The 25,258-nt window shown below is 35.2% G+C and overlaps 1 protein-coding gene and 1 long non-coding RNA gene across 14 annotated transcripts in view; both read right to left on the reverse strand.

Moving 5' to 3' along the window:
* CtBP (C-terminal binding protein) overlaps window positions 1–25,258 on the reverse strand; it is a 121,449-nt gene that overhangs the window by 27,419 nt on the left and 68,772 nt on the right. For 12 of the 13 annotated variants that reach the window (XM_067762183.1, XM_067762178.1, XM_067762177.1 and 9 more), the window contains one exon: window positions 20,806–21,025. In XM_067762183.1, the coding sequence (XP_067618284.1) occupies window positions 20,806–21,025 (220 nt within the window). Of the gene's footprint in view, window positions 1–19,923; window positions 21,026–25,258 lie in introns of those variants that run through there. The other variant, XM_067762184.1, reaches the window with a different exon arrangement.
* Window positions 1,812–18,760, reverse strand: LOC137237865 (uncharacterized). Its single transcript, XR_010949047.1, has 2 exons — window positions 11,738–18,760; window positions 1,812–11,140 (listed from the first exon to the last, which is right to left on the reverse strand). It is a non-coding gene; the product is annotated as an uncharacterized lncRNA (long non-coding RNA).

Consider the following 25,258-nt stretch of genomic DNA (forward strand, 5'->3'; position numbering starts at 1 on the left):
TAAATTTCTTGTGTTGTGTGTTGCAATTCAAAATTTCTCATTTTACTAAAATTGCAAGTAAACCCACTAATGCGCATTAAACCTAAATTTCTAAATTTTGTAATTTTATAAGTAACTACTGTTTAGCCTATTTACTTTTATATTTCTTTGCTATTATTGTTTTCGTTATTTTTTTTTTTTTTTGGATTCGTATAAATTTACTGACTTTCACTAGCAACACATTTTATTATATTTGTTTAATTTATGCATTTTCTCAAAAATAGGACAATTCATCACAACTCGTAAATATGTTGCTCAAACCCAGCGCAAACCGTACAAAGCTTACCATGGGAACCTTATGGGAGAAATTTTCAAGTTGTTATATATTGCCCTAGTATAAGTTTAAAACGTACTATATATGTAAGTCAGTGGAGCACATAGACGGCAGAGCTTCGAATACAAACGCAACTACTTTTTGTATTAGTATGTGTTTACATGGAGAATGTTTGAGCATGGAGTTCACGCATAAGATGTTAACTGCTTGAAGTACAAGCTAAAACTGATTGACGGCTTGCTTTACTGAATCTTTGTCGCTGCGCTCACACGACATGGTAGGTGAACGCCGAATAGTTTCCGAAGCTCTGCGAACCGCTTAAGTACACCACTGATGTAAGTATGTACTTGTATTTGTATGCCTTGTTTAAGAATTTATTTGACAAATACAAAAATTGAGTACAATCACAACTTTTGCTGGTTTAAATTTTGCTCTCGCTTAATGATTCCATCATCCCAGTAAATTTCAATGTTCCATACAAAAACAATATTTGTTTTAGTTTTATGAAAACAAAAGAGTCTAATTGCCGATTTCACACAGAGGCTTAATGAAATAATTAGTCAAGTTTTCTACATTAAAGCTCTAATCGAATTGAATCTTCCATACAAAATGCAAATTCTTAATTATCTCATTATTGCTTTATTGAATGCTTAATTGAGTGAAAAATCTAGTCGGCTTTGCTTGGTGCTTCGATTTTTATTGTCACTGTTACAAATGACAATCAAAAATAATTTATTTACAATACTTTACGAAAAAAAACACGAAAAAATTAAAAATTTTATTTTCGCTGCATTTGCTGCAAAAGATAATATGGCTTTTTCGAAAATAGGCACATATTTTGTTAGGGGCAACATCTACGGATAGTTCGGCATGCATTTTATTTTGATTGTGTTTATTGTTAAGAAAGAAACGGAAGCTTTCCATTTTAACTATTTTTTATAAAAACGAAATATTTTATTAGGCTGCTGACAGATGTTCGCTTAATGAAGCAAAAGGCCCTGTATGAAAAGGGAAACTTAATTATTTCATTAAATAAAATTGCGATTCGATTAAGTTTCTGTGTGAATAAGGTATAAGCTTTAAAAAATCAAAATATTTGGTAGCAAGAAAATGTAATATTTGTGCTGTAACATTTAAGCTATTTGAAATGAAAACAGAATAATGCGATTATTTCTTTAGAATTTAGTTTATTTTTGTTTGTTTTTTTCTCTGGAAAATTTTAATTTTATTTAGCTTTCACAGTTATTAAAAATATTTATACAATACAAAATAACAGTTTTTATTCACTTTACTCTTTATTTATTATTATTTTGTAATTTGCATCTTTTTTAAGATCAATTCATCTTTTGTTATTATTTTTATTTATCGATCTTTACTTATTCTGCTTATTTAAACTTATGCTTTTTGTGTGTCTACATATACTTATATAATATGTATACATATATAATATATGTTTTTGTTTAATATATATGTATGTATATAATTTTTTTTCAATTAATTTTCTCATTATGGGTGTGGGTATGTGGGAGAGTGAATGAAATGAGTAAATATATTCCGTTTCAATTAACTGATGATGTGTGGTGAAATGAGCAGTGATCGTGGTGATTGTGCAAGTTAAGCTGTTGGCAAGGCGAATTCAGTACTAGGTGTTGTTATCCCAACAGCTGATATTGATTCTTCTTGATAATTTTCCATTCAACGCATTGTACTTAAATAATCGAATTTTAATTGAAAATTTTCTTTTGACTTGACATTCTTCTGCACGGCGAATTGGTTGAATTCGCCTTGCCACCACCTGGTGTAGATTCGCCCTGATGCCAGTTAATCGAAATCAATTAAAATTTGCTTTTGACTGGACATTCTTCTGCACGGCAAATTGGTTGAATTCGCTTTGCCACCACCTGGTATGGATTCGCCTTGGCTGTTGGTGAGATAATCTTGTGTATCTGTTTGTTTGCCAATATTTTTAAATATAAAGCGAAAAAACACTCAAATCAAAGTAACCAAAGGATTTTTCCCATGCACAGCTGAGCGCATGAAAACAACAGTAAAAATTTTATGTACACTTTACAACTATTTTCTTTATTTAAAATTTTTTCAATTAAGAAAAAAACATCAAGGTATTCTGTAACTAAAATATTGCAAACCCATCTCAAACAAATTTTCGACAAAAATTTCAAAAAGCATTCAAAACTCTGCATGAAAACTTGAAACATTTTTTTGAGTATGCAGCTTTTTCCAGAATCAATTTTAGTCTAGCTTCCGAATGATTTTTGACTTTTTTTCCGAACGGTGTTTGAGATTTTAATCCATATGAAAAACATAATTATGCGCCCTCTGTATGGTATAGTAGTATATGGCCAAAGTAGTATAGCGTCATCAGTTACAGGACTAAAAGATTACCTGAATCCGTATCTGCGCTTCGAGGGGGCCCTTAAAGCCAAAATGGAGGTGTATGGTTGTCGCAAGGGCGCCTAAATGGTTGACGATGCGATATACATATGTACGTGTACACCGATGGTCCCAACGTAATGGAAAGAGTGGGGTCTGCGGTATACTGCGCTAATCCGGAAATTAACAGATCCTGCAAGCTGTCAGATCACTGTAGCTTGTTTCAGGCGGCAGTAGTACTCGGAACCAAAGCAGTAGAAACACTGTAAGAAAATATCTTAAATTGCAGCTGCGTCAACTTTCATATTGGCAACCAAGCAGCAATTAAGGATATAATATTAGAGTATAAGCAACCCCTAAAAGGAATCGAGATAGGGAGAAGCATACATCTTGGATATAGGGTCCCAAGACATATGCCAATAGATGAGATTGAAAAAACGGATGAGCTAGTTAAAAAGGGCACATCTTCCGAAGCTTGCTCCGTGGACGTCCCAATTAAATTGGGAGAGATTAAGAGAAGGCGAGCTATGGGCTTTCTGACTTCAGACACCCTAGCCTTCTTACCAGTTTCGACTTTATCCCGGACAGAACGGACTATTGTATGCCGATAACTCCTATACAACCTTCACCCCAGTCATTCCACCGAGAGGAGTGGGGAAGAGGAATTAAATGGGGCATGGGACCGGTTAACTTGTACACGGATGGGTCGAAGTTGGACGGAAAGGTTGCTGGGGGTCTTTTGTCAAGAGCTAAATGTAAGCCGCAAGTTTAAGTTAGCTGATCACTGCAGTGTATGCCAAGCGGAAGTTGCTGCGATTAAGGTTGCGGTGGATGAAATGCTATCCAGTGCTACTACGGTTATGGAATTAAACACCTACTCTGATAGCCAAGCGGTTATCAAGGCCCTGAGCTCAACTACAGTGCGATCGAGGGTGGCCTGGGAGTGCCTGACCCCGCTTTCGGTTGCATCGAATTATTTTACAATTAATATTATTTGGGTCCCGGGCCATAGTGGTATCCCGGGTAACTGTCAAGCGGTTTCTCTTAGCCCGCATCGGTACAACTGTACCGGATGAAGATGGCTGTAGGGATTTCGGGATTCCGCTGGCCACCTGTGGATTGCTCCTCCATAGTTGTGCCTCGAATCAGCTCAGCAAATGTTGGGCGGACACCACGTCTTGCAGGGTAGCAAGATATTTCTGGACGAAAGTGGATGGCAGGGGGTCTGCTGAAATAATTGGGTTCAGCAAGGCTCACCTATCAATGGTTATTGGGGTTTTGACAGGGCACTGTCCCATGGGTATCCATGCGGTACGTCTTAATATACTGGAAACTCCATCCTGTTGCAGCTGTATGGAGGATGATGAGGTGGAATCATCAAATCACTTTATGCTTGATTGCCCAGCTTTTGCCAGAAATAGGCGAAAGTACTTCGGTTGCGACTCACTTGGATCTCCCGAGGATTTATCCAAAGTTGAGATCGGTATCATTCGGAGCTTTATCGTTGCTACCAACGATTCTCTAAGTAGCTAGATCAAGTCACCGTTATTTATGTTGTATGTGGTATCACAACGGACCTTCGTGTTGTCCAAGTGAGCTTTCCTTATCAGGGCAGCTACCACCTAACATAACCTAAAAGAAGGCGAGAGTTGCACATGATCGACCAAGCGGTAAAGACGTGGATCCAAGCGCAAAGCTGTGAAGTTCATGTGTAGGTCTTACAACCTTGGACTTACAAAGTTAATTATATCACGATAAAGAGAGAGCTGCAGATTTATGATGGGTATTCTGGCTGGACATTACGTTCTGTCGTCACATGTGTTTGAATTAGTCTTGGTCAGTGATAGCATATGTATGTAGGAAGTGCGGGTTGGAGGAGGAAGCTATCAAGCACGTTTTGTGCTCGTGCCCTGCACATGTCAGGCTAATATAAGTGAAGGCTAAAAGCAGCAAGTAGCATTGGTACTCACAAGATCTAGAAAGCTTCTAGTATTTGCGGACGGAGTACAGAGTTATTTTATAATACAGATCCTAGTTTTCATGTTTTTTTTTTTTTTAATTTAATCGTTCAGCAAACTTCTGGTAACAGTATGGACTCACGCAGTCGTATGTGAAGTCCTCAAGGGCCGGCTAGTTCAACTTTACCTAGCTTTATAGAAAAAAATCTAAAACATTCTTCGGAAAAAATCGCATTGCGTGGACTTTTAACTTATCCGTCTTCCACTAAAATTGATTGAGCAACAAACCTGCATACTCCGAAAAAAACATTTTCGAAAATTCTAAACGTTTTTGAAATTGTTTTGCAAAGGTTGAGTCAAGACAATTTCAGTACAACGGCACATTTTTTTTTTACTTGACATTATTCTGCCCGGCGATTTGGACTGAATTCGCTTTGCCATCACCTTGTATGAATTCGCCTTGGTTTTAGTAACTAAATTCGAAGTACAAACTAAAACTGATTAACTGATTGCTTTACTGAATCTGTGTCGCTGCGCTCACACGACATGTGACAGGTGAACGCCGAATAGTTTCCGAAGCTCTGCGAAGCCCTTCTGTCTACATTGATATACAACCATCTTACTATTTTCGAATTCATGCTTATTATTCGAACACGATTTGAAAATCTAGACCCGTTCCGTGTTATACGATCGCGGATAAAAACCCAATTTCACTCAAATGATAAATATGAATCTGCTAAACTATTTATAAAAATTTGTATAAAACATAGATCTTGTGAGTACGTGTGGTCATTAGTAGAGATATGTCATTCAAGGGATTCACCGTTTCAGAGCTATTGTGAATCAAAAAATGGATTTCGATCAAGGATCGTATAACGCGATACGGACCCTGTTGTAGATCGTTGAATCTTTCGATATAAATTAAACAAAAACAAATATCGATTTGCACTATTTTGTGAAAACCAGGAAGACATATGGACATATGGAATCTTCAAAATGCTTGCAAAACCAAGTATTGAAAAATAATTTTTTTATAAGTAAAATTTTTAAGTTCCCCATTATCTATCCGTTTAGTTTTCCAAGAGTTGTTAAAGAATGCAATCACCCCGGGATGCAATCTATGCATGGAATAATGAATAAATTTATTAAGTCATTATTCCTTTTTGCATTCCTCACGTGGAATAAAACAATTTGAAAGCTTTCCTCTTTTGGAATAACAAAATTTAAAATTATTCCTCACGTGAATAATTGCCTTAAAATCGGGTTTTCCAGGGATCAAAACTGTTATTCCTTTCATAAAAATTCTTCAAATATACATCAACTATCCACCCTGTCGCAAAATCAACAAACACAAAACGAGTCCTTCAGAAAAGTATTTCATGACTTAATTTTTTAGTCTGAAAAAAAAAAAAATCATTAAATCCTGACTTTTATTTGAAAATTACGAAAGTAAAAAGTTACGAAAGTTAAATCCGAAATTTTATTTTGTAAAGAAAGAGTAAAACTCCAGCATAACTATTGAACGATCATCCAAATGAAACGATTTCTTTTCATACAAAATCCTTCTTGTTTCAACAGAAAGCGGTGTATTAACTTTCAAAGCAATATCTCACTTGGATCAAACTTTATGGCGTGTAAACAGGCGCAAGTTTCCTAGTTAAAAGTATCAGTATAGTACTATGATAGTTGATCATGGTTTTTTGATGACAAATTTCTAGCATTGGTAACCAAAATTTTAAAGTTTTCGTACAGATTAGAGATATACGCCGCTGATAAACGCCGCCGCCGCATCTTATTTTTGTCGTTTTTCGCACGCCGCCGCCGAATGTCAAAAATATCGCCGCGGCGGCAGCGGTGTCTGGCGCGTTACTATATTTTCTACTCGTTTAAGGCTGTTTAGGCCATTTATTGTTCATGTCGAAAATTGCTCGGATATGATCGAAAGTGGTATCAACGGATGCGCATCACTACCAGTTATAAGAAACTTACTGCGAAATTTAACTCTTTCTAACTGTTCAAAATTTATTTAAAAAATAGGCACTTTCGATGTCAGCTTAACACGCACTTTTCATTACCCAATTCACCAAGTTATTAAAACAAAACACTAAAAGAAAAGTTTGATAATAAATTTTTATGCTCATTTTCCATTTTTTTTTTTTTTTTTTCAAAAAATTAATAATGAACAATGAATTCAAAAAAAATGACCCAAGGCGAATATGTTTTCAAATTGTCCTCAAGTTGTTAAAAAAAAGCAAAAAAAGTGCCGATTTTTTTTTTTTTAATTTTATATTGCAAATCAGTAAGACAAAATCCTTTAGTAGGTTCTAGGGGCATAAACACTCCTTTGAAATGATTCTTACTTCATACTTAAGTTGATGATATATGTATGTACGTATGAGAACAGTTTGAAAAATCACTTGGGCTTACATTCAAACATCTGTTGTTTATTTGCGAACCTATACAATAGCGTCTGAAATGTAAATTTTGATTTTCACACTTCATCCTTCAACACCAAAGCCTCCCGGTTTGGCATTTCCTAAAGTTGGCGACCATATCCAAAACTAGTCCCTTGGAGTGAATCACATTGATTATAGCCTATCAACCAAGCTTAAATATCACCTACACGTTACGGCTCCTTTTACAAATGTGAATATGTAGGCACATATATTTTTCAGGTCAGGCTTTGTCCTTCGCAAGAACACTCAAAGTGGTGAAGCAAAAGCTTTCCCGATACAGTCGAACTAATGACAGTGTGTGCTACTACCCTAACGTAGTGGACAGTCGAACTAGTCATCCATAATGAGCTTTTATATCATAAGGCCGGAAACAGCAGTTAACATCTTTCAACTTAAAATCAGTCGACTTTCATTCTAAAATACCGTTTTGATTTAACAAAGACTATTGAAAGCAATGTTGTGAACACAAACGTCTGCAAACTTTGGTCTACATTTTAAAATTTTATCCAGGGTCCTTGTAAAATTTTGATTATGTAGATGCGCCGAGGATTATACGATTTTCACCCACGAGTTACGCAATGATATCCACTTAGACTGCTTATGTTTTCGACGGCGGCGGGCGATTAAGAGTAAGAGGCGACTAAAATACCAGATTCAAGGGGCTGTGTAGCGCAACCCTTCAGGTTACCAGCGCAATATATAGCTTCTCCAAACCCAATTGTAAACCTCACCTATCCGCGGCGAATCATGTTTCACTAACAGACGAGGCTCTGGCGACCCCAAGCTCCTCATGGAACTTGTGGTGGGGTGTTTCTCTGGTGTAGCTAGGCAGCATATCGGGACAAAAACATCCGTTATAAAGTCTTCGGAGCTACACCTAGAGCTTCTAGTGAAGTGACGTCGACGAATATGAGTTCGAAGTCGCAGTCCTTTAGCTTCTGTGCTGGCATATGGTGTGTGGGCAGGAGGCGTGGTGGTGAAACTACGCTTTGCGCGAGATATACAGACAAAAGTGTGACCATTTTATGTATCTCAATTTCTTTTCAGGAGACGCAGCAGTACCAATTCCAAAACCGGGGTTAGGTTCGAAGCAGCCTCTCTGGAGTAAGTGAACGAGGGACAATCCCTCTGCAAAGAGATACTCCTGAAAATGTTTGAACGATCTGCGAGATTTTGAGGCAAAACCCCCGATCTTTCCGAAATGGCCAAAACATTGATTTCCTTAAATACATACAAACAAAGCCTTTCCTAAATATTACTTTTTTAAATAGAAAAATCAAGCTTTTTAAAGTAAGAACACCGGCGCACACCGCAGCCGCCGCCGATAAAGTGATCGGCGTAAACATCTAGTACAGACATTTAGAAGAATCGATTGGTAAAAAACTCGTTTCATTTGCATGAGCCGTTCCTTAGCTATGCAGCCGGACTTTTATTATGTCCAAATTTTTTAAATTAACTCTGAGCTAAAAAAAAAAGTTACTTGACGTTCTGGAAGTGGGCCTTAAAGTGTTTTTTGAAGTACGTGCTATTATTATAAAATATATTTTACGTTTTATGTTGTATATAGTATAAGTTTTGAAGTAGTGTTGGAAAAGGTGTTGAGCCAGAAAATAAAATTTTGTTTTGCTTTACTTAGCAGCCTTGCAAAAAAAGGTCTTGTGGCAGGGGAGCTTTTTTTATGGAATCTAGCATACATACATACATACATGTACACCGCTATTATTTCTTTTAGGTTATGAATTTTTTTCATTAAACTACATATTACCCCTTAGAAATTATAAATTGATTTTCTGTTTCTTAAATGTTTTACTTTTTTTATTAAGATTTTTAATTCTTTATAGTCGTATTTCTTAATATAATATTATTAAATTTAAAGTATTTTAAATGTACATAATCTATTGTGTATTAATATTACTTTAACTTTTTTATAGTAATGTTAAAATTTTAATTTAAATTTATGTTTATCATTCTCATCTTCCTTTACTCATTTCTAATTTAAGGTGTTCCTTTTTCTTCTGCTTTTAATGTGCTGCGCTTCTATTTTTATTTTGTTAGTGTTATTGTTATTTTTTTTTTTTTTTTTTGTTATTTATTTCTTGTTGAATATCAATTGTGTGATGACATTTTACAATAACGATTTGGTAACGTTGTGTTTTTTTTTTGTTTTTGGTAACGTTGTGTTTTTTTTGTTTGCATGTTGTTTTTATAAGGCAAACACGACTTTTACACACACACATTTATTTTATTTTTTTTGTGGCTTCGGCTATAAATGAGAAATTTTTTGAACTTGGAACTAATCACTGAATTTACTGCACACATAGATTTGAAATAAATATGTACGTATATATCATGTATTAAAGTAATTATACATACATACATATATTAAAATATAGTTCCTGCATGGAAGTAAAAAAAGTCAAGGATGATGAGATCATTTGATAGAGCAGCAAGTTTTGTCATAGTATAAATTTAGTAATTTTGCTATCTTGCTTATGCTTGATAAAGCTTACCGTGTTTAAGGATCAGATATACATACATGCATTTTCTACTTATACAAATAGTTAAGTAAATATTTGATTCAGGTGAAAATTGAAAAATATTTTATTTTTTGAAAGTCAGTAAATTTATTTTTAATTTATTATTAAAAACTATATATATAAGAAAAAATTAAACAATCCGATGTCTGTATAATATATAAGATTATTAGAATGAGGGGCATTTTCATGGAAAAAGAGTCAAATAAGAATTTTTTTTAATTTTGCCAGTGTGCCTGCCTGTCCGTATCCATATCACAAAAATCAAAAGCGAATGCATGGAATTGAATGCCTTTCTCGCCATTGTATAGCTTAAGGTCTAACCTTGATATTTGATTTCTGTTGTAAGTATCCTTGAGAATTGGCTCGCACCGCGCTCTGGTATACAATAGAAAACTTTGTTGTTGTTTCTCAAGAAAAAAAAATTTATTATTTTGCTCTGTCCTTTTCACTTACTGTAGCAAGGATTATGGAAACTCTCTTCGAATAGAGAAACTGACTGAAATAAGCGAGAATTTACGCCGAAAACTGTTCGTTGCTCAAAAGTTTCAAGTAAATCCATAAAAGAATTTTGCAAGTGGTACAAAATTACACTGTTGAACGCCCGGCTGGGTATTGGCCCAAAACAGTTTTTTTTTAACAGTTAATCCATATGCAAAAATGTAATTTCCTGGTTTTTTAGAGTTTTTCTCCAAAACATAGATTTTGGCTTCCGAAGTTCGAATTAGGACCCATATTAATATATATATATATATATATATATATTAGAGCGGGTCAAAAAAAAAAAATGGGGGAAAATACAGTTTCTGAATCTATCCTATTGGTATATAAAATTTTCTAACAAAATTAGGTAGGCTCGAAATTCATTTCAGACCTATGGTCCCATGGACAATAATACTCAGTATGACCCATAGATTCAGAAACTGGATGTGCACCTGAAGTTTTTTTACCCCATTTTTCCCCATACAATTTGACCCGCCCTAATATATATATATATATATATATATATATATGTGACCCGGCCTATGAAAAGGTGGCCTATGACTAAAAAAAACAGCTGTTAACAGCTGTTTCTCGCCAAAAAAAAACAACTATTTACACCTGTTTCTCGCAATTTCTTTTTTGAGTCATAAGCCACCTTTTCATAGGCCGGGTCATATATATATATATATATATTATATATATGTTAATTGCGTTTCAAAATTAAAAAGGTGTAGGTGTCTGCCTTCTTTATCATTCTCACCTCTCCCAAAGGACACCTCTATGATACCTCCCTTGGTCGGACAGTTTTTCGTGCACAAAGTTTTGGGTACAAATTGCGCTCCATTAGGCGGATACTCTTTTGGCCGAACGCAGACGGTTATTTGACATAAGCGTGATATGTTTGCCAAACGAAAAAAGGGAGCTCCCAATAAACCAATTATGCGTTAGGTTAATACGTTTTCATGTTTGAGACTAAGTCATAGAAATGCAAGGAATCCGAACTGCCTAAAGCAGGGATGCACCTTAACGTTAAGCTAATCGTTTATCAAAAAATTTCCACCGTTTCCGTTGAAACACTTCGAAATATTATCGATAAAGAATTTATCAAGATAAATTGTATCTCGTTTTTAACCGAAACGAAAAGCTTTCGTTAACGTTAAAAACGCTAACAAAAACGTGATACTTTGTTTGAATTGTGCTGGCAATGCTATAGCCATGGTGAAGCCGTAAGGTGGTAACAACGAGCGCACATACACACACAAACTCCATATAATTTGTTTGTGTAATTCGTTGGTGGTAATGTCAAAAACACTCTGAGAAATGTTCGTACTGTCAAAATTCATGAGAAAAGTTGCAATCAGCTTAGCTATTGCTTTCACCTTTAATGACTCCGCCATCAATCAGCTTTGCCAGCATAGTTTGAAATTAATAATAAACATAAACGATTTGATTCCGTTTTGATATGGCAGAAAACGAAACGAAATCATTTCGTTAATTTGACGTTTTTAACGTTAATAAACGAAACGAAATGACTTTGTTTCGTTTATTAACGTTAATTATCGTAACGAAATGATATCGGTTCGTTGGTTAAGCATGCCTGGCCTAAAGTTAGGTTGAATCTTACATAAATTTAATGTGTCTATAGTGTTACCAGTAGCTTATCCGACGACCAAACTAAAAACGACGACCAAAAAAAAACTAACTCCAGCGGGTTAGGGGGTCAGAATATTCCCGCGGTAGGTATGCCTGTCGTAAGAGGCGACTAAAATACCAGATTCAAGGGGCTGTGTAGCGCAACCCTACAGGTTGCCAGCGCAATATATAGCTTCTCCAAACCCGATTATCAACCTCACCTATCCGCGGCGAATCCTGTTTCACTAAAAGACGAGGCTCTGGCGAGCCCAAGCTCCTCATTGAACTTCGGGTGGGGAGGGAGGGAATGGCCTGAAGGTTTAATGTGGCCACATAAATGATCGGGCTAGCACCTTAATGGTGCTGTGGTACCGGAGCGTACCGGATCTGTATCCGGCAAAGGACCTTCGGGGAGCAACCTTATCGCTACAACAACAACTACCAAACTAAAAAACCCTCATCGGGTTAAGCGGCTTAGAATATACCCACGGCAAATGATTAAAGGAGTTGTGTAGCGCAACCCATTTAAGGGGTTGCCAGAGCATTTACAGCTTCTCCAATTGTCAACCTCATCTACCCGTGTCGAAACTTGTTTCATTGGCAGCCGAGGCTCTGGCAACCCCAAATTCCCGAGGGAAAAAGGGGGTGGGCGCGCGCTGGATTTGAAGGATCAATGTGATCGTATTGAATCGTTTTCGAGTTGGTCGTGCTGGTACCTTAGTAGTGTTTGTTACCAGAACGTACCGGCTCTATATCCGACAAAGGACCATCAACATCGATAATAATCTACAAAACCTTCGGGGATTTTTTTATCGCTACAACAACAGCAACAAACTATGTTATAAATTAACTACGTCGAAAATAGCAGACGTTTTCTAATGCCCACCTTATTAGCTTATTTTAGACCTGAAAATTTGATTTCAGTTTTGACACCTGAAAGTGCTACGCTTGGCCATACACCTTTCCTGCTTGCTTGATCATGCGCAGTTGTTGCTTCGTTACCCAGTTCTAAGTTCTTGTTTTTCGGTTTTGGGAATCGAATCTTCCTATTCAAATGGTGGCCAGAGGACTGGTATCTTAAAGCGCCAGGTTAACAAACGTATAAGAGCATGAATCTTGAACTTCTTCTCTTGTAAGTTCTTAGTTCTTATTTGCACAATAACACTCTTCTGGTTGTTGTGCAAGATTATCGCTTCAATGACCGCCTGGTTGTCAATACAAAAGTTTACGTGTCTGCAGTTCGTCAAGTTTTCTTTCAGTATCTCTGTTGCTTTATTCACGGCATCCAAGTCTGCCAGAAAGACACGGCCAGCTTGTACGATTTTCGTATTACCCGCTCAGTACAGAATATCATAGATCATCCCTGAGAGGAGTGCATTATAAAAATTTGTGTTTTAAATAGAAGGTTGTGCGTACTAAATTTATTAAATAATTTTAAAAATTTCAATAGCTACTCACTGCCTTGAGCGGACACTCTCTTGCGCGAACAAAAGTTGGCTGACGGCGAGTGTCCACACAATGGTGGTTTTTTATCTTTTCAAGAATCTGTAAGCGAACACAAAAATAACAGTAAAACTTATTGGAAAATTGTATCAATTACCTCCATTTACTTATTTGCGTCCATATCCAAAAACGTAGAAACTCAAAAATTCGAAGTGCTTTAATTTAAAAAATTACTTTAGAATTTCTAATTGTTTATTTAGAATTTTCGAAATTTTTTTATAAGTTTAAGTCATAAGTCTCTCGAGATACGCATTAAATTTGTATGCTTACTGTTTTAGTTTATCTTTCATATAGAAAACACAAAATTATGCCCTCTAAAATCTAAAACAACCTTCGGAAAACCATATTTTGTTTGATCCATTTAGTGTTAACAATCATAACAAAAATATTATACTTTGTACTTTATACTTTAATTTTTAAAAAAATTTTTAATTGCGCTGTATTTTGAAAATGAAAATTTTTGAATACTTAAAAAAAAAAGAAAATTCTAACGAGTTTATAAATATTAAAAACATTAAATCAATATTAATAAATTTTTTCTTTATATATGTATATCTTCATTTTCATCGTGATGTCTTCATTTTAAATCCCTTCTTGTGTGTACTGCGCGCAAAATTGTTGTAGTAGCTCTTGTTGTTTTGGCGTGGATAACCCAACCGTTGCTTTTAAGTGTATTATGTTGTAAATGTTGTTTTTTGGAACATAAATTTATAAGGAAATTTCAAAAAAAAAATTTGGTTTTTTTGTCACACTTTTAGAGTTCTTTATTTATGAACAAATTGTAGACAAATTTTTTCCAAAGAGGATAGATATAATAAGAGCCGTCACTCGTTAGTTTCAATAGCGCCATTTATTTAATAATTTTTTCTTTGATTTATTTAACTAGGTTTTAAAGTTCGTAATTGTAGGATCGCCAAAATTTATTTGGTGGTTTACCAAATAATAAAATATTTTTTTTTTAATTTATTAATATTGATTTAATGTTTTTAATATCTATAAGCTCATTAGAATTTTCTTTTTTTGGAGTATTTCATTTTCAAAATTCAACTCAATTAAAAAATTAAACTATAAAGTACAAAGTTTAATATTTTTGCTATAATAGTTAATACTATAGTCCAATACTCAGCCGAGTGTTGTATAGTGTTATCGCGCGAAAAGAACAGAGATCGTCCTACCGACATGTTTCGAAATATCTTTAATCCGTTACTAATTTCCGACAAATCTGGGCTCGAATCGTAACATACGATCACGGATCGGCAACCATACGAAAGAAAATTACGTGATACGTCAAACGTATAAACAAAATGGGATTATAACATACGATCGCAAACGGAACGTAATTTCTTTTCAATTCACAATACATTTTACGATCCACATTAGTTTGGATTGTATTTTTAGCTCACAATAGATTTTGAACTGTCAAATTGGTAGCCAAAAGTATAAAAAAAAAGTAAATAACTGCTGCGGACCCAATTTTATTGTTTTGTTTGAGCTCCAGTAATAGCGAAGGCGATGAAAAGATAGTCCGCAGGCGGTTAAGAGAGTGTAGTAACCATTTGGACTTATCGAACAAAGCGTAAGTATATCATTTATGTATTATTCCTTTGTAACAAAAAATTATTGAAGTTTCTTGAAGAGATTCCGCTTAATTTACGAAGCTTTTAGTTACTTTCTGGAGAAGTTAAATTTGAAGCAAGCCGATACCAAAGCGGGTGTCTCGCCATAAATTCCGCCAATATTTCTTTTTGGCTTGGATTAAGCTTGTTTGAATCCGACCTTTGTTAATATGTAATAAGGGTTTGAAATTTATTATATTTTTTTTATTCAAATATTTTAAGAATTTTCTTACATTTTCAATAAAATTTGTATGTATACGATCGCCAGTTTGTGTTCGAATGAAAGTGGAACGTAACGTGTACGTTCAATCACTCGTCACGTATGTTGTGATCCAAAATTACGGTCGAAGTAGTACGTTCACGTATGTCATAATCCGAAAATCATGTTTTTACGTGACGAGTTATACGATCACGGATGTTACGATTTGGCCCTGTTTTTAACTGTTTTTTCGGAGTCGAAAACGTTCAGGTCAAAAAATTGACCTAGGTGAAAATGTTTGAGTTCCCAGGTATCCCTATAGCAATATCATGTCGAAGCATGCATCCTTTTTTATTTTTCGAACTTTTTCGATAAAAGTCCACATATAAAAGTAATATCTGTACTTTTATTTTTTGAGTCCGATAGAACTAGTTAAACTCGGACTTTTAAAAATAAAAGTCCGGAAATAAAAGTTAAATCGGGACTTTTATTTTTTAAGGCCAAAATAAAAGTCCGGCTTGATAACAAAGAAACGGCTTATCCGAAATAAACAAAATTTGTTTATCAAGCAGGACTTTTATTTTGGAGTTAAAAAATAAAAGTCCGGATTTACTTTTATTTCCGGACTTTTATTTTTAAAAGTCCGAGTTTTACTAGTTCTATCGGACTCAGGTAATAAAAATCCGAAAATAATTTTTATCTTGATCCAAATATTTTTAAAGTCCAAAATTAATAGTTTTGCAAGGAATTATATTATAAAAGGAATAACAGTTTCAGCCACTGGTTTTTAAAACTACAAAATAGCTTTGCGTTTAAACCGACAAGTGCAGCGCGATTAAGAATGGTATGCCTACTTATGACGTTTTACCTTCGCTTACAAAACATCGTTTTAAAACTAATCAAGTTCATGAAAGATATAAACACATAAATAATTGAAATAACCCACCTGTACCATTAAATATTTGAAAATTAACATAGAACAAAACGGAAAAGTGGAAATAAGCTAAATATTAAAATGTACATTATTTTGATTTGATGAAATATTAAGCAAATGTATGGAAAAGCACTACATAAAGAAAATATGCAACTATCACAAAAAAAAAAAACAATTGGACGAAAAACTTGGAAAAGAAAAAGAAAATTATACACCAAAGTATTTCTTGAGCACTTTAAAAACAAAAACAAAAAAAGATTTCCATTTCATATGCTATAAACCTGGCTCTGCTAAAAAATACATTTCAAAACGAAATAACAAATAAATATAGACGAATTTATAAAACAATTCAATTGAGCAAAAAAAAGTGACTAAACAAGTAAACATTTTAACCAAACCGTCACTATATATGTAAATATTTAATGTGTTTACCGCTTGCGCAATTAATCAACTTTAGTATTTCACAAGCTTTTACTTTAGGGCCTCGTTATCTATTACGAAATGAAAGTTCGTTTTGCCACAGAGACGAATCGCTAGTGTATTTGCACTATGTTAAACGATGGCATCATATCATTTGACAAAGCAGTTGTCACCTTCCTATTTTACATAAACCAAGTACCATTCCTAGACGAATTCATTTGTAGGCTAATCGTACGTCTGAGCTATTGTTCGTAATACAGAATGAAGCACTAAAATTACTTTTTTTCGATATGAAGTTATAGAGCTTGATCAATTACATAACAAGTTACGCTTCGAAGGCCACAGCAAAGTAAATACACCTTTTCCAGTTTAAGTTCAGAAATTTACAATTCAAGTTCAGAAAATTGCAATTCAAGTTCAGAAAATTACAATTCAAGGTCAGAGTTTCGAATTTTAATTCAGAAATTTACAATTCAAGTTCAGATTTTCCAACTCAAGTTCAGAAAATTACAATCCAAGTTCAGAAAATTACATTTCAAGTTCAGAAAATTACAGCTCGAATTCAGAAATTTATAAGTAGGGTGTTAATTTTCAAAAGTTATTTTAATTAATTAATTTTATACTTATATTGTTGACCATGTTGCCAAAATGGTAGCTTGGGTATAGTGTACCCCAAGTTTTCTTCAAGGTGTGTACATCCCGAACCTTGAAATCAAATGGAGAATAATTCTTTCCAACAAGTGCATGGTGACGCTACGGCCAAGAAAGTACTTCAGTCGAAACAGCAGTTTGGAATCAATGGAAGGGAGATACCTCCACAGTTTAGAAGGTGGAGCAAGACTTGGCCTCGCATGGTGCTCCCAATCGCCGTCAGTTACCGCGAAACAGGGAAAGCTGGCATGATTTATTACAAAACTGCCAAAATCGCGATTAAGTGCCAATTCATGATGAATCATGATGATGGCGGATAAGATGAGATATTTTGATATATGGCGCCGAGATCTATGCAGACAGTACCTATACGTTACTTCGGGAAGGGTGGACGCTCCGTTGACTGTTTAAGTGGTCATATCTTCGTCATCACTGTTGTCGTACTCAGTGCAGATCAATGGTTGTGACGTTAATATAGCTGGATGGCATTGCAATTGCTTCTTATGAGCGAGAGTTTGTTGCTTCGCTATCTCGCAAAATTGATTTAAACGAGTTAGGATGTTCAATGCTTCCTTAACACATAGATACCATCTTACATACATTTATTTCCATTGGATGAAAAAAATACCGAACAAATTTTCCGATCTTGAATTGAAAATTTTGAACTTGAATTGTAATTTTCTGAACTTGGATTGCAATTTTCTGAATTTAAATTGTAATTTTCTGAACTTGAATTGGAAATTTCTGAATTTAAATTGGAATTTCTGAACTTGAATTGTAATTTTCTGAATTTGAATTGTAAATTTCTGAATTTAAATTGGAATTTCTGAACTTGAATTGTAATTTTCTGAACTTGAATTGAAAATTCTGAACTTGAATTGTAAATTTCTGAACTTAAACTGGAAAAGGTGTAGTTGATTACTTTTTCGATTCCATTTTAAGTTTTTAATTCCAAACCATATTTTTCATATATATTTATATATATATTTTTTTCTTTTAACCCTGAGTGCCAATTTGAAAACGTCGTATCTCAGAATTGGATTAAAAAACGCCATTTCCCATATTTTTTTTTTTAATGAGCTCAATTTCAAAACAATACAATAATTTTCAAATACAATGTATTGATTTTATGCTGAGATAGGGCGCTTTTGAAACAAATTCTGAGTTATGGTGTTGTTAAAAAAATTCGAAGTGGAGCTTTTCCAAAGTTTTAAAACGGCAACCAGAGGGAGCGATATTACACTCTGCAGTCGCAATCGAAAAAACATATCTTTGCATTTTTTTAAGCGTAATTGAAAACTAACTTCTTTAAACCACAGGGGCTTGAGGGGTATAGAATATCCACGCGGTATGCTTGCCTGCTTGTTCCCGAGGCAATCGGGCTAGCACCAGAGAGTGGTAGGCCAGTGCCGGAGCATAGCTGATTCTGATTCCAGCACGGCGAATTCAGTACAAAGTAGTGGTATGCCATTAGCAGATTTATTATTCTGGCGATTTTCTCAGTAGAATCAGGTACCATAGAATGTCAAACTTTGTTTTGAAAAATTAAATAGTAATCAATTTCTTTTGCTGTGGATTTAATAAGTTGATTTCATTTAATTACCTATTCCAAGTGACCAAGATAATCCAAGCTCTGTTCATTTATACAAGTGCATATGTATATGTGTGTATTGGTGGTATATATGCAGCATTAAGTCGGTAGGTGTGTATTTATATATATATATATATATATATAGGTATATATATATATATATATATATATAGATATAGCGCGTATTCTTATGAAAGAAATGTATAAATGAGTATGAATATACTAAATACATAAAAAGTATTGTACATCTACATATGTACACACATTACTAAGCTCATATGCTTATTGTACAACGTATCATCATTACTTTTTTAATTGTTTTTGTAATTATGTATTAAGGAATTGGAAACAGATATGCTCTGCGTATGTTTCCACTACTGCTGCACGCTTTACTACTGTAATGATTTTAAACCTAATTTATTTTAAATTTTTTGTTTTATTTTAAAGAAATTAATTATTTATCTTCTTATTTGCATAGCGTTTCATACACATTTTTGCTGTTGGCTTCATTTTTTTTTTTTTCTCTAAACTTTTTTTGTGGTTCTTCCTGTGCACTAAGCTAATCGGGTTTTGTTGCATATTCGCGTTTAAATTAAATATGCTTAAATAGTACTTATTTTTGTCTTCTTTTGTGTTTACTTGGGCTTTTGTTTTGCTCTTTTGTCTAAAGGTGTTTTTTTCTTTTTAGGTTGCAGCTCTTTTTTGGTAGACTATACATGAAGGGACCAGGGGAGGGGTTGGGAGTGGTGGGAGGGGGATGGAGGTGACTCCCCCTTTCTAAAAACACCCCCCCCCCCCCCCCCAAACACACACAGGAAGCTTATAGTTTGATCACAATTTAATATTAAAGTTACCAAAAAAATGTAAGAAAACGCAGTGAACTGAGCAAATATGGTGATACCAGACTTCAAAATATGTATAAATAAGAAACGACTCAATCTATTTTAATCGCGCCTTTTGATTCCAGATTTTCTTTTTTTTTTATGAAGTAAACGTACTTTAATTTAAAATATCGCGATTTTTAATTGCAAATTTTCAATATTTTTTATGAAACAAACGTAATTTATTTATATATTTAAAAAAAAGCGCCGCGGCCGAAAATTTGGAATAAAAAATCGCGTGATTTTTTTATAAAATATACGTAATTTTTTATTCAAAAGTTTAATTTTTTTATAAAATATACGTAAATTATTAAAAAAAAAAAATAAAATTAATTTTTTTATAAAATATACGGAAATTATAAAAAAAAATTAAAAGCGCCACAGGAGAAAATTTGAAATAAATAATCGCGTGATTTTTTATTCCAAATTCTAAATTTTTTATAAAATATACGTAAATAATTAAAAAAAAAAAATAAAAAGCGCTGCAGGCGAAAATTTTGAATAAATAATCGCGCGATTTTTAATTCCAAATTTTCCATTTTTTTCGTAAAATATATAAACGGAGTTGAATGAAAAAGGTCCATTTCCCTCGTTGGTACAATTTAAAGCATCTGGTAGCACCAAGCAAGCAGTGATTTAGATAAAATGGCTGTATGCTAGTGTTCGCGGAAGGCAAACAAATAAATTTGTAATTTTAACAACAATACGTAAATTTAAACAAAAGAAAATAGTTGTTCGTGGTTTTATAAACATTATATAGAGTGTACTTATGTATAAAATTCTTGTGAAAGTGTTCGTATGTAGATAAAAAGTGATAGTTATACTATGGCAACTTTAACCACTACTTACTAGTAAATTGTTAATAACAATTAAAAATTACTCACTGATTCTCGTTGGGGAACTCCCTCAGAACCTATGAGTAAAATTTCAAAGATCAAACCCCTTTGGTTTACGAATAAAACCAATTGGTCCCTTAATGTATAGCCGACCCCTCCCTCTTTTTTATTACACGCAACGATATTTTAATTCTATTTCATGCTAACTTTTATTAAAATTAGATTTTGTTTGTTATGAACCTGTTTATTTTTATTTATGTTTCGCGCTTATTATAATATGCAAATGTTTTTTTCTATTTACTTATTTGCATTTATTTTCATTCTTTAATATTGTGTATTTATATATTACCTTTAGGTTAAAATATATTACTTTCACTTTTCTGGATTTGATAATATCTGTAGTTTACCTTCTGAGTACACTGCCGCAGCTGCAGCAGCAGCAGCTACTGCCGGTGTTCGCATGAAGTATTCCTTATTAACACAATTCCTTAAAACGTCTGGAATATTGCCGACTATTGCCCGTCGTATCTCTGTTGCTGCCATTTCGCGCAACTCAGTTGCGGATGCATCACTGAAGAAGGCTGCATGTGGTGTACATATAAGATTTGGAGCGTCTTTAAGGGCTCCCTGAAATAGTATAAATATAAATAAATTATTTTATCAAACTAATTTTGTATCTTTAAAACGGAGCAGTTAAATTTGTGTATATATAAAAATGTATATTTATTTGTAATGATGCATTTAATCAATGCGTATGTATCTATTTTCAAACTTTACCACATGGAAATTCCACCATACGATAAAATCACTTTTTTGCTGGTTATTTAAACAAACCAATTTTCTTTGTATGTAAAAAAGAATTTACGCGCTTTTCAAAATTATCCTCCAAATCATAGAAACGTTGCTGTTGTTGTTTTAGTGATAAGGTTATTCCCCGAAGGCTTTGAGGAGCGTTATCGATGTGATGGTCCTTTTCCGTATACAGATCCGGTACGCTCCGGCAACACAGCACCATTCAGGTGTTAGCCCGACCATCTCGGGAACGCTTTATATGGCCACATTAAACCTTCAGGCCATCCCTCCCTCCCCACCCCAAGTACCATGAGGATCTTGGGGTCGCCAGAGCCTCATCTGTTAGTGAAACAGGATTCGCCGCGGATAGGTGAGGTTCACAAATTGGGTTTGGAGAAGCAATATATTGCGCTGGCAACCTGAAGGGTTGCGCTACACAGCCCCTTAAATCTGGTATTTTAGCCACCTCTTACGACAGGCATACCTACCGCGGTTATATTCTGACCCCTAACCCGCTGGGGAACTCATAGATATCGCTTTTCGAAGCTGAAAATTGTATACATTGTTTATATTTCCAAGCTTGATTAGCATATTATAAAAGGTTCAGCTTTTAGATAGACTGAATACGGCTCTGCAACCAGATCTGGACTAGCGGGTCCCGGTTCGGCTCTTACCTCAAAAACGCTGAACCACAAGTGATTCAAAACCACAACCTCAAAAAATTTTTCGGTGCTCACCTAGATGTCGTATGTGAGCAGCGACTGAGATTCAGCAGAACAAACAGTCAATCATTTTTGCTTTATACATCAAGCAGTAAACATCTCATGATTCGGACTGGGACTCCTACAGAAATGCGAGAGATCTCGCCACAAAGATCATTAGAATAGAAAAGTGTAAGTATTTTTCATCACGTATTGGCCCTAAACTTCCACCTAATGTTCTATGGCGAAATCTTGAGTCTGTGAGTGTACGCTAAGTATCTTCCTGAGTGCATTCTGAGCTCAAATACCCTTAGTGATGCGTTTATTAATAGTGCTGTGTCTAGTTTAAGTCCAATGAATGTTCTTTATAGTGAATCTGCTCGTTTTCATGGTGTCACGTTTGAGTTCTCTACGGTACCGGAAGCCGATGTAATAAGATGCATCCTTAAAATTAAGACCAAAGCAATCGGAGTAGATGGAATTCCAAATATATTTGTAAAAATGATTATGCCTTTCATTATAGGGACAGTTACCCATATAATCAACCATTCGATAACAACCGCATGCTTCCCGGAATCGTGGAAAGTGGCCAAAATTTTTCGGTGCTCACCTAGATGTCGTATGTGAGCAGCGACTGAGATTCAGCAGAACAAACAGTCAATCATTTTTGCTTTATACATCAAGCAGTAAACATCTCATGATTCGGACTGGGACTCCTACAGAAATGCGAGAGATCTCGCCACAAAGATCATTAGAATAGAAAAGTGTAAGTATTTTTCATCACGTATTGGCCCTAAACTTCCACCTAATGTTCTATGGCGAAATCTTGAGTCTGTGAGTGTACGCTAAGTATCTTCCTGAGTGCATTCTGAGCTCAAATACCCTTAGTGATGCGTTTATTAATAGTGCTGTGTCTAGTTTAAGTCCAATGAATGTTCTTTATAGTGAATCTGCTCGTTTTCATGGTGTCACGTTTGAGTTCTCTACGGTACCGGAAGCCGATGTAATAAGATGCATCCTTAAAATTAAGACCAAAGCAATCGGAGTAGATGGAATTCCAAATATATTTGTAAAAATGATTATGCCTTTCATTATAGGGACAGTTACCCATATAATCAACCATTCGATAACAACCGCATGCTTCCCGGAATCGTGGAAAGTGGCCAAAGTTCGACCTCACCCCAAAAATAGAAAAGCGTGTTCTCCGGGAGAGTTCAGGCCTATTAGCATTTTACCCATTTTATCAAGAGCGTTCGAAAGCTCATTGGCGGAACAAATCAGCACCCACGTGTCTGTATATAATATACTGACGCCATACCAGTCAGGCTTCAGAGCTGGGAACAGCTGCTCGACTGCTCTTATAAAAAGGCCAATTAACGATCCTGTGTCTACTCGATTTCTCGAAAGCGTTTGACTCAATCAACCACTCCCTACTGTGCTATAAGCTACAACAATATTTTAGATTCAGTAATAATGCTCGAAAGATGATGGAAAGCTATTTATCAGGCAGGACTCAGTTTGTTATGAATGGAACAGATGTATCAGAGCCGATGTCCCCCAGGGATCTATACTTGGCCTCTTGCTTTTTAGTATTTTTATTAATGATGTCTTCAATGTATGTATATATGTAAATATGCACGCTTATGCCGATGATATGCAGCTGTACTTGGCTGGTAACTTTAGTGCCACTCATGATCTTTGTTTTAAGCTCCATAGTGACTTATCGGCGATATTTGCTTGGGCGAATACTGCTTGCCCATTGCAAAAATGGATGTTTCCAGGCTTGAAATACCTCAAATATGCATCGGGAACGCTGTTATACTTACTTACTTACTTACTTAATTGGCGCTTAACCGTCTAAACGGTTATGGCCGTCCAACAAGGCGCGCCAGTCGCTCCTTCGCTCCGCCAACCGGCGCCAATTGGTCACACCAAGGGAGTTTAAATCGTTTTCCACCTGGTCCTTCCAACGGAGTGGGGGCCGCCCTCTACCTCTGCTTCCATAGGCGGGTTCCGATAGAAACACTTTCTTGGCCGGAGCATCATCTTTCATTCGCATAACATGGCCTAGCCAGCGCAGCCGCTGCGTTTTAATTCGCTGGACTATGTTGATGTCTGCGTATAGCTCGTACAGCTCATCATTAAATCTTCTTCGGTACTCGCCATCGCCAACGCGTAGAGGTCCATAAATCTTTCGAAGAACTTTTCTCTCGAACACTCCCAAAGCCGCTTCATCTGCTGTTGTCATGGTCCATGCTTCTGCCCCATATAGCAGGACGGGTACGATAAGTGACTTGTAGAGTACGATTTTCGTTCGCCGAGAGAGGACTTTACTTTTCAATTGCCTACCTAGTCCAAAGTAGCATTTATTGGCAAGATTGATTCTTCGCTGGATTTCAGTGCTGATGTTGTTGCTAATGTTGATGCTGGTTCCCAAATAAACGAAGTCTTTTACTATTTCGAAATTATGGCTGCCAACAGTAGCGTGGTTGCCAAGGCGCATATGCGCTGACTCTTTGCTCGATGACAGCAGGTACTTCGTTTTGTCCTCATTCACCATCAAACCCATCTTTACCGCTTCTTTTTCCAGCTTGTTATAACAGCCGTCAATAAAGCTAAAAACCTTGGAATTGTGATGAAGTCTAGCCTCATTGCGATCGATCACGTCACCGCAGTAGTGGGTAAGATATATGGGACTCTTCGTAATTTGAGGCAGACTGTGCTCTATACTCCTCTTCAAATTAGGAAAAAACTTGCCATCCAAATCATTGTCCCAATTATTACGTATTCTGAGTTCGTTTATAAGCTAGACTCAAGGTCGGCTCATAAAATAGAAGTTGTGTATAATCAAGTTACACGTTATGTTTATGGACTGGGCAAGTTTGACCATCTATCTGCATGGAGAATTCTTGTTTTAGGATGCAACCTATTCGATTACCATACGGCTAGGAGCTGCATTTTTCTTTTCCACCTTATTTCAACAAAGTAGGCGCTGTACTTGTACGATAAAATAGTCTTTAATAGATCTACTAGATCATGCACCTTAGCTGTCCCCATTTTTAACTATGTAAAATCGACTAGGTTGTTTTTCGTCAACACAATACGTCTCTGGAATTCTATTCCTACTGCTGTGAGAAACTCTCTTTATAGCTTTTTCTCTATTGAGTCTTTTGAAATCTACATATTTCTCTATAATCCTTAACCTTTCTGTTTCTACTTTAGTCTCATCTATTTTTTGAAAGATAGCTTAAGATATAAAACTATATAAACCGCAACGATTACGACATCTGTTCGTTGTACTATAAAAGATTTTATTATCTTAATGTACTAATAATTAAATTGTCAAATAAATATTCAAATAAAATTA

The sequence above is a fragment of the Eurosta solidaginis genome, chromosome 1, assembly GCF_040869045.1.
Source record: "Eurosta solidaginis isolate ZX-2024a chromosome 1, ASM4086904v1, whole genome shotgun sequence".
In the NCBI taxonomy this organism is placed as follows: domain Eukaryota; kingdom Metazoa; phylum Arthropoda; class Insecta; order Diptera; family Tephritidae; genus Eurosta; species Eurosta solidaginis.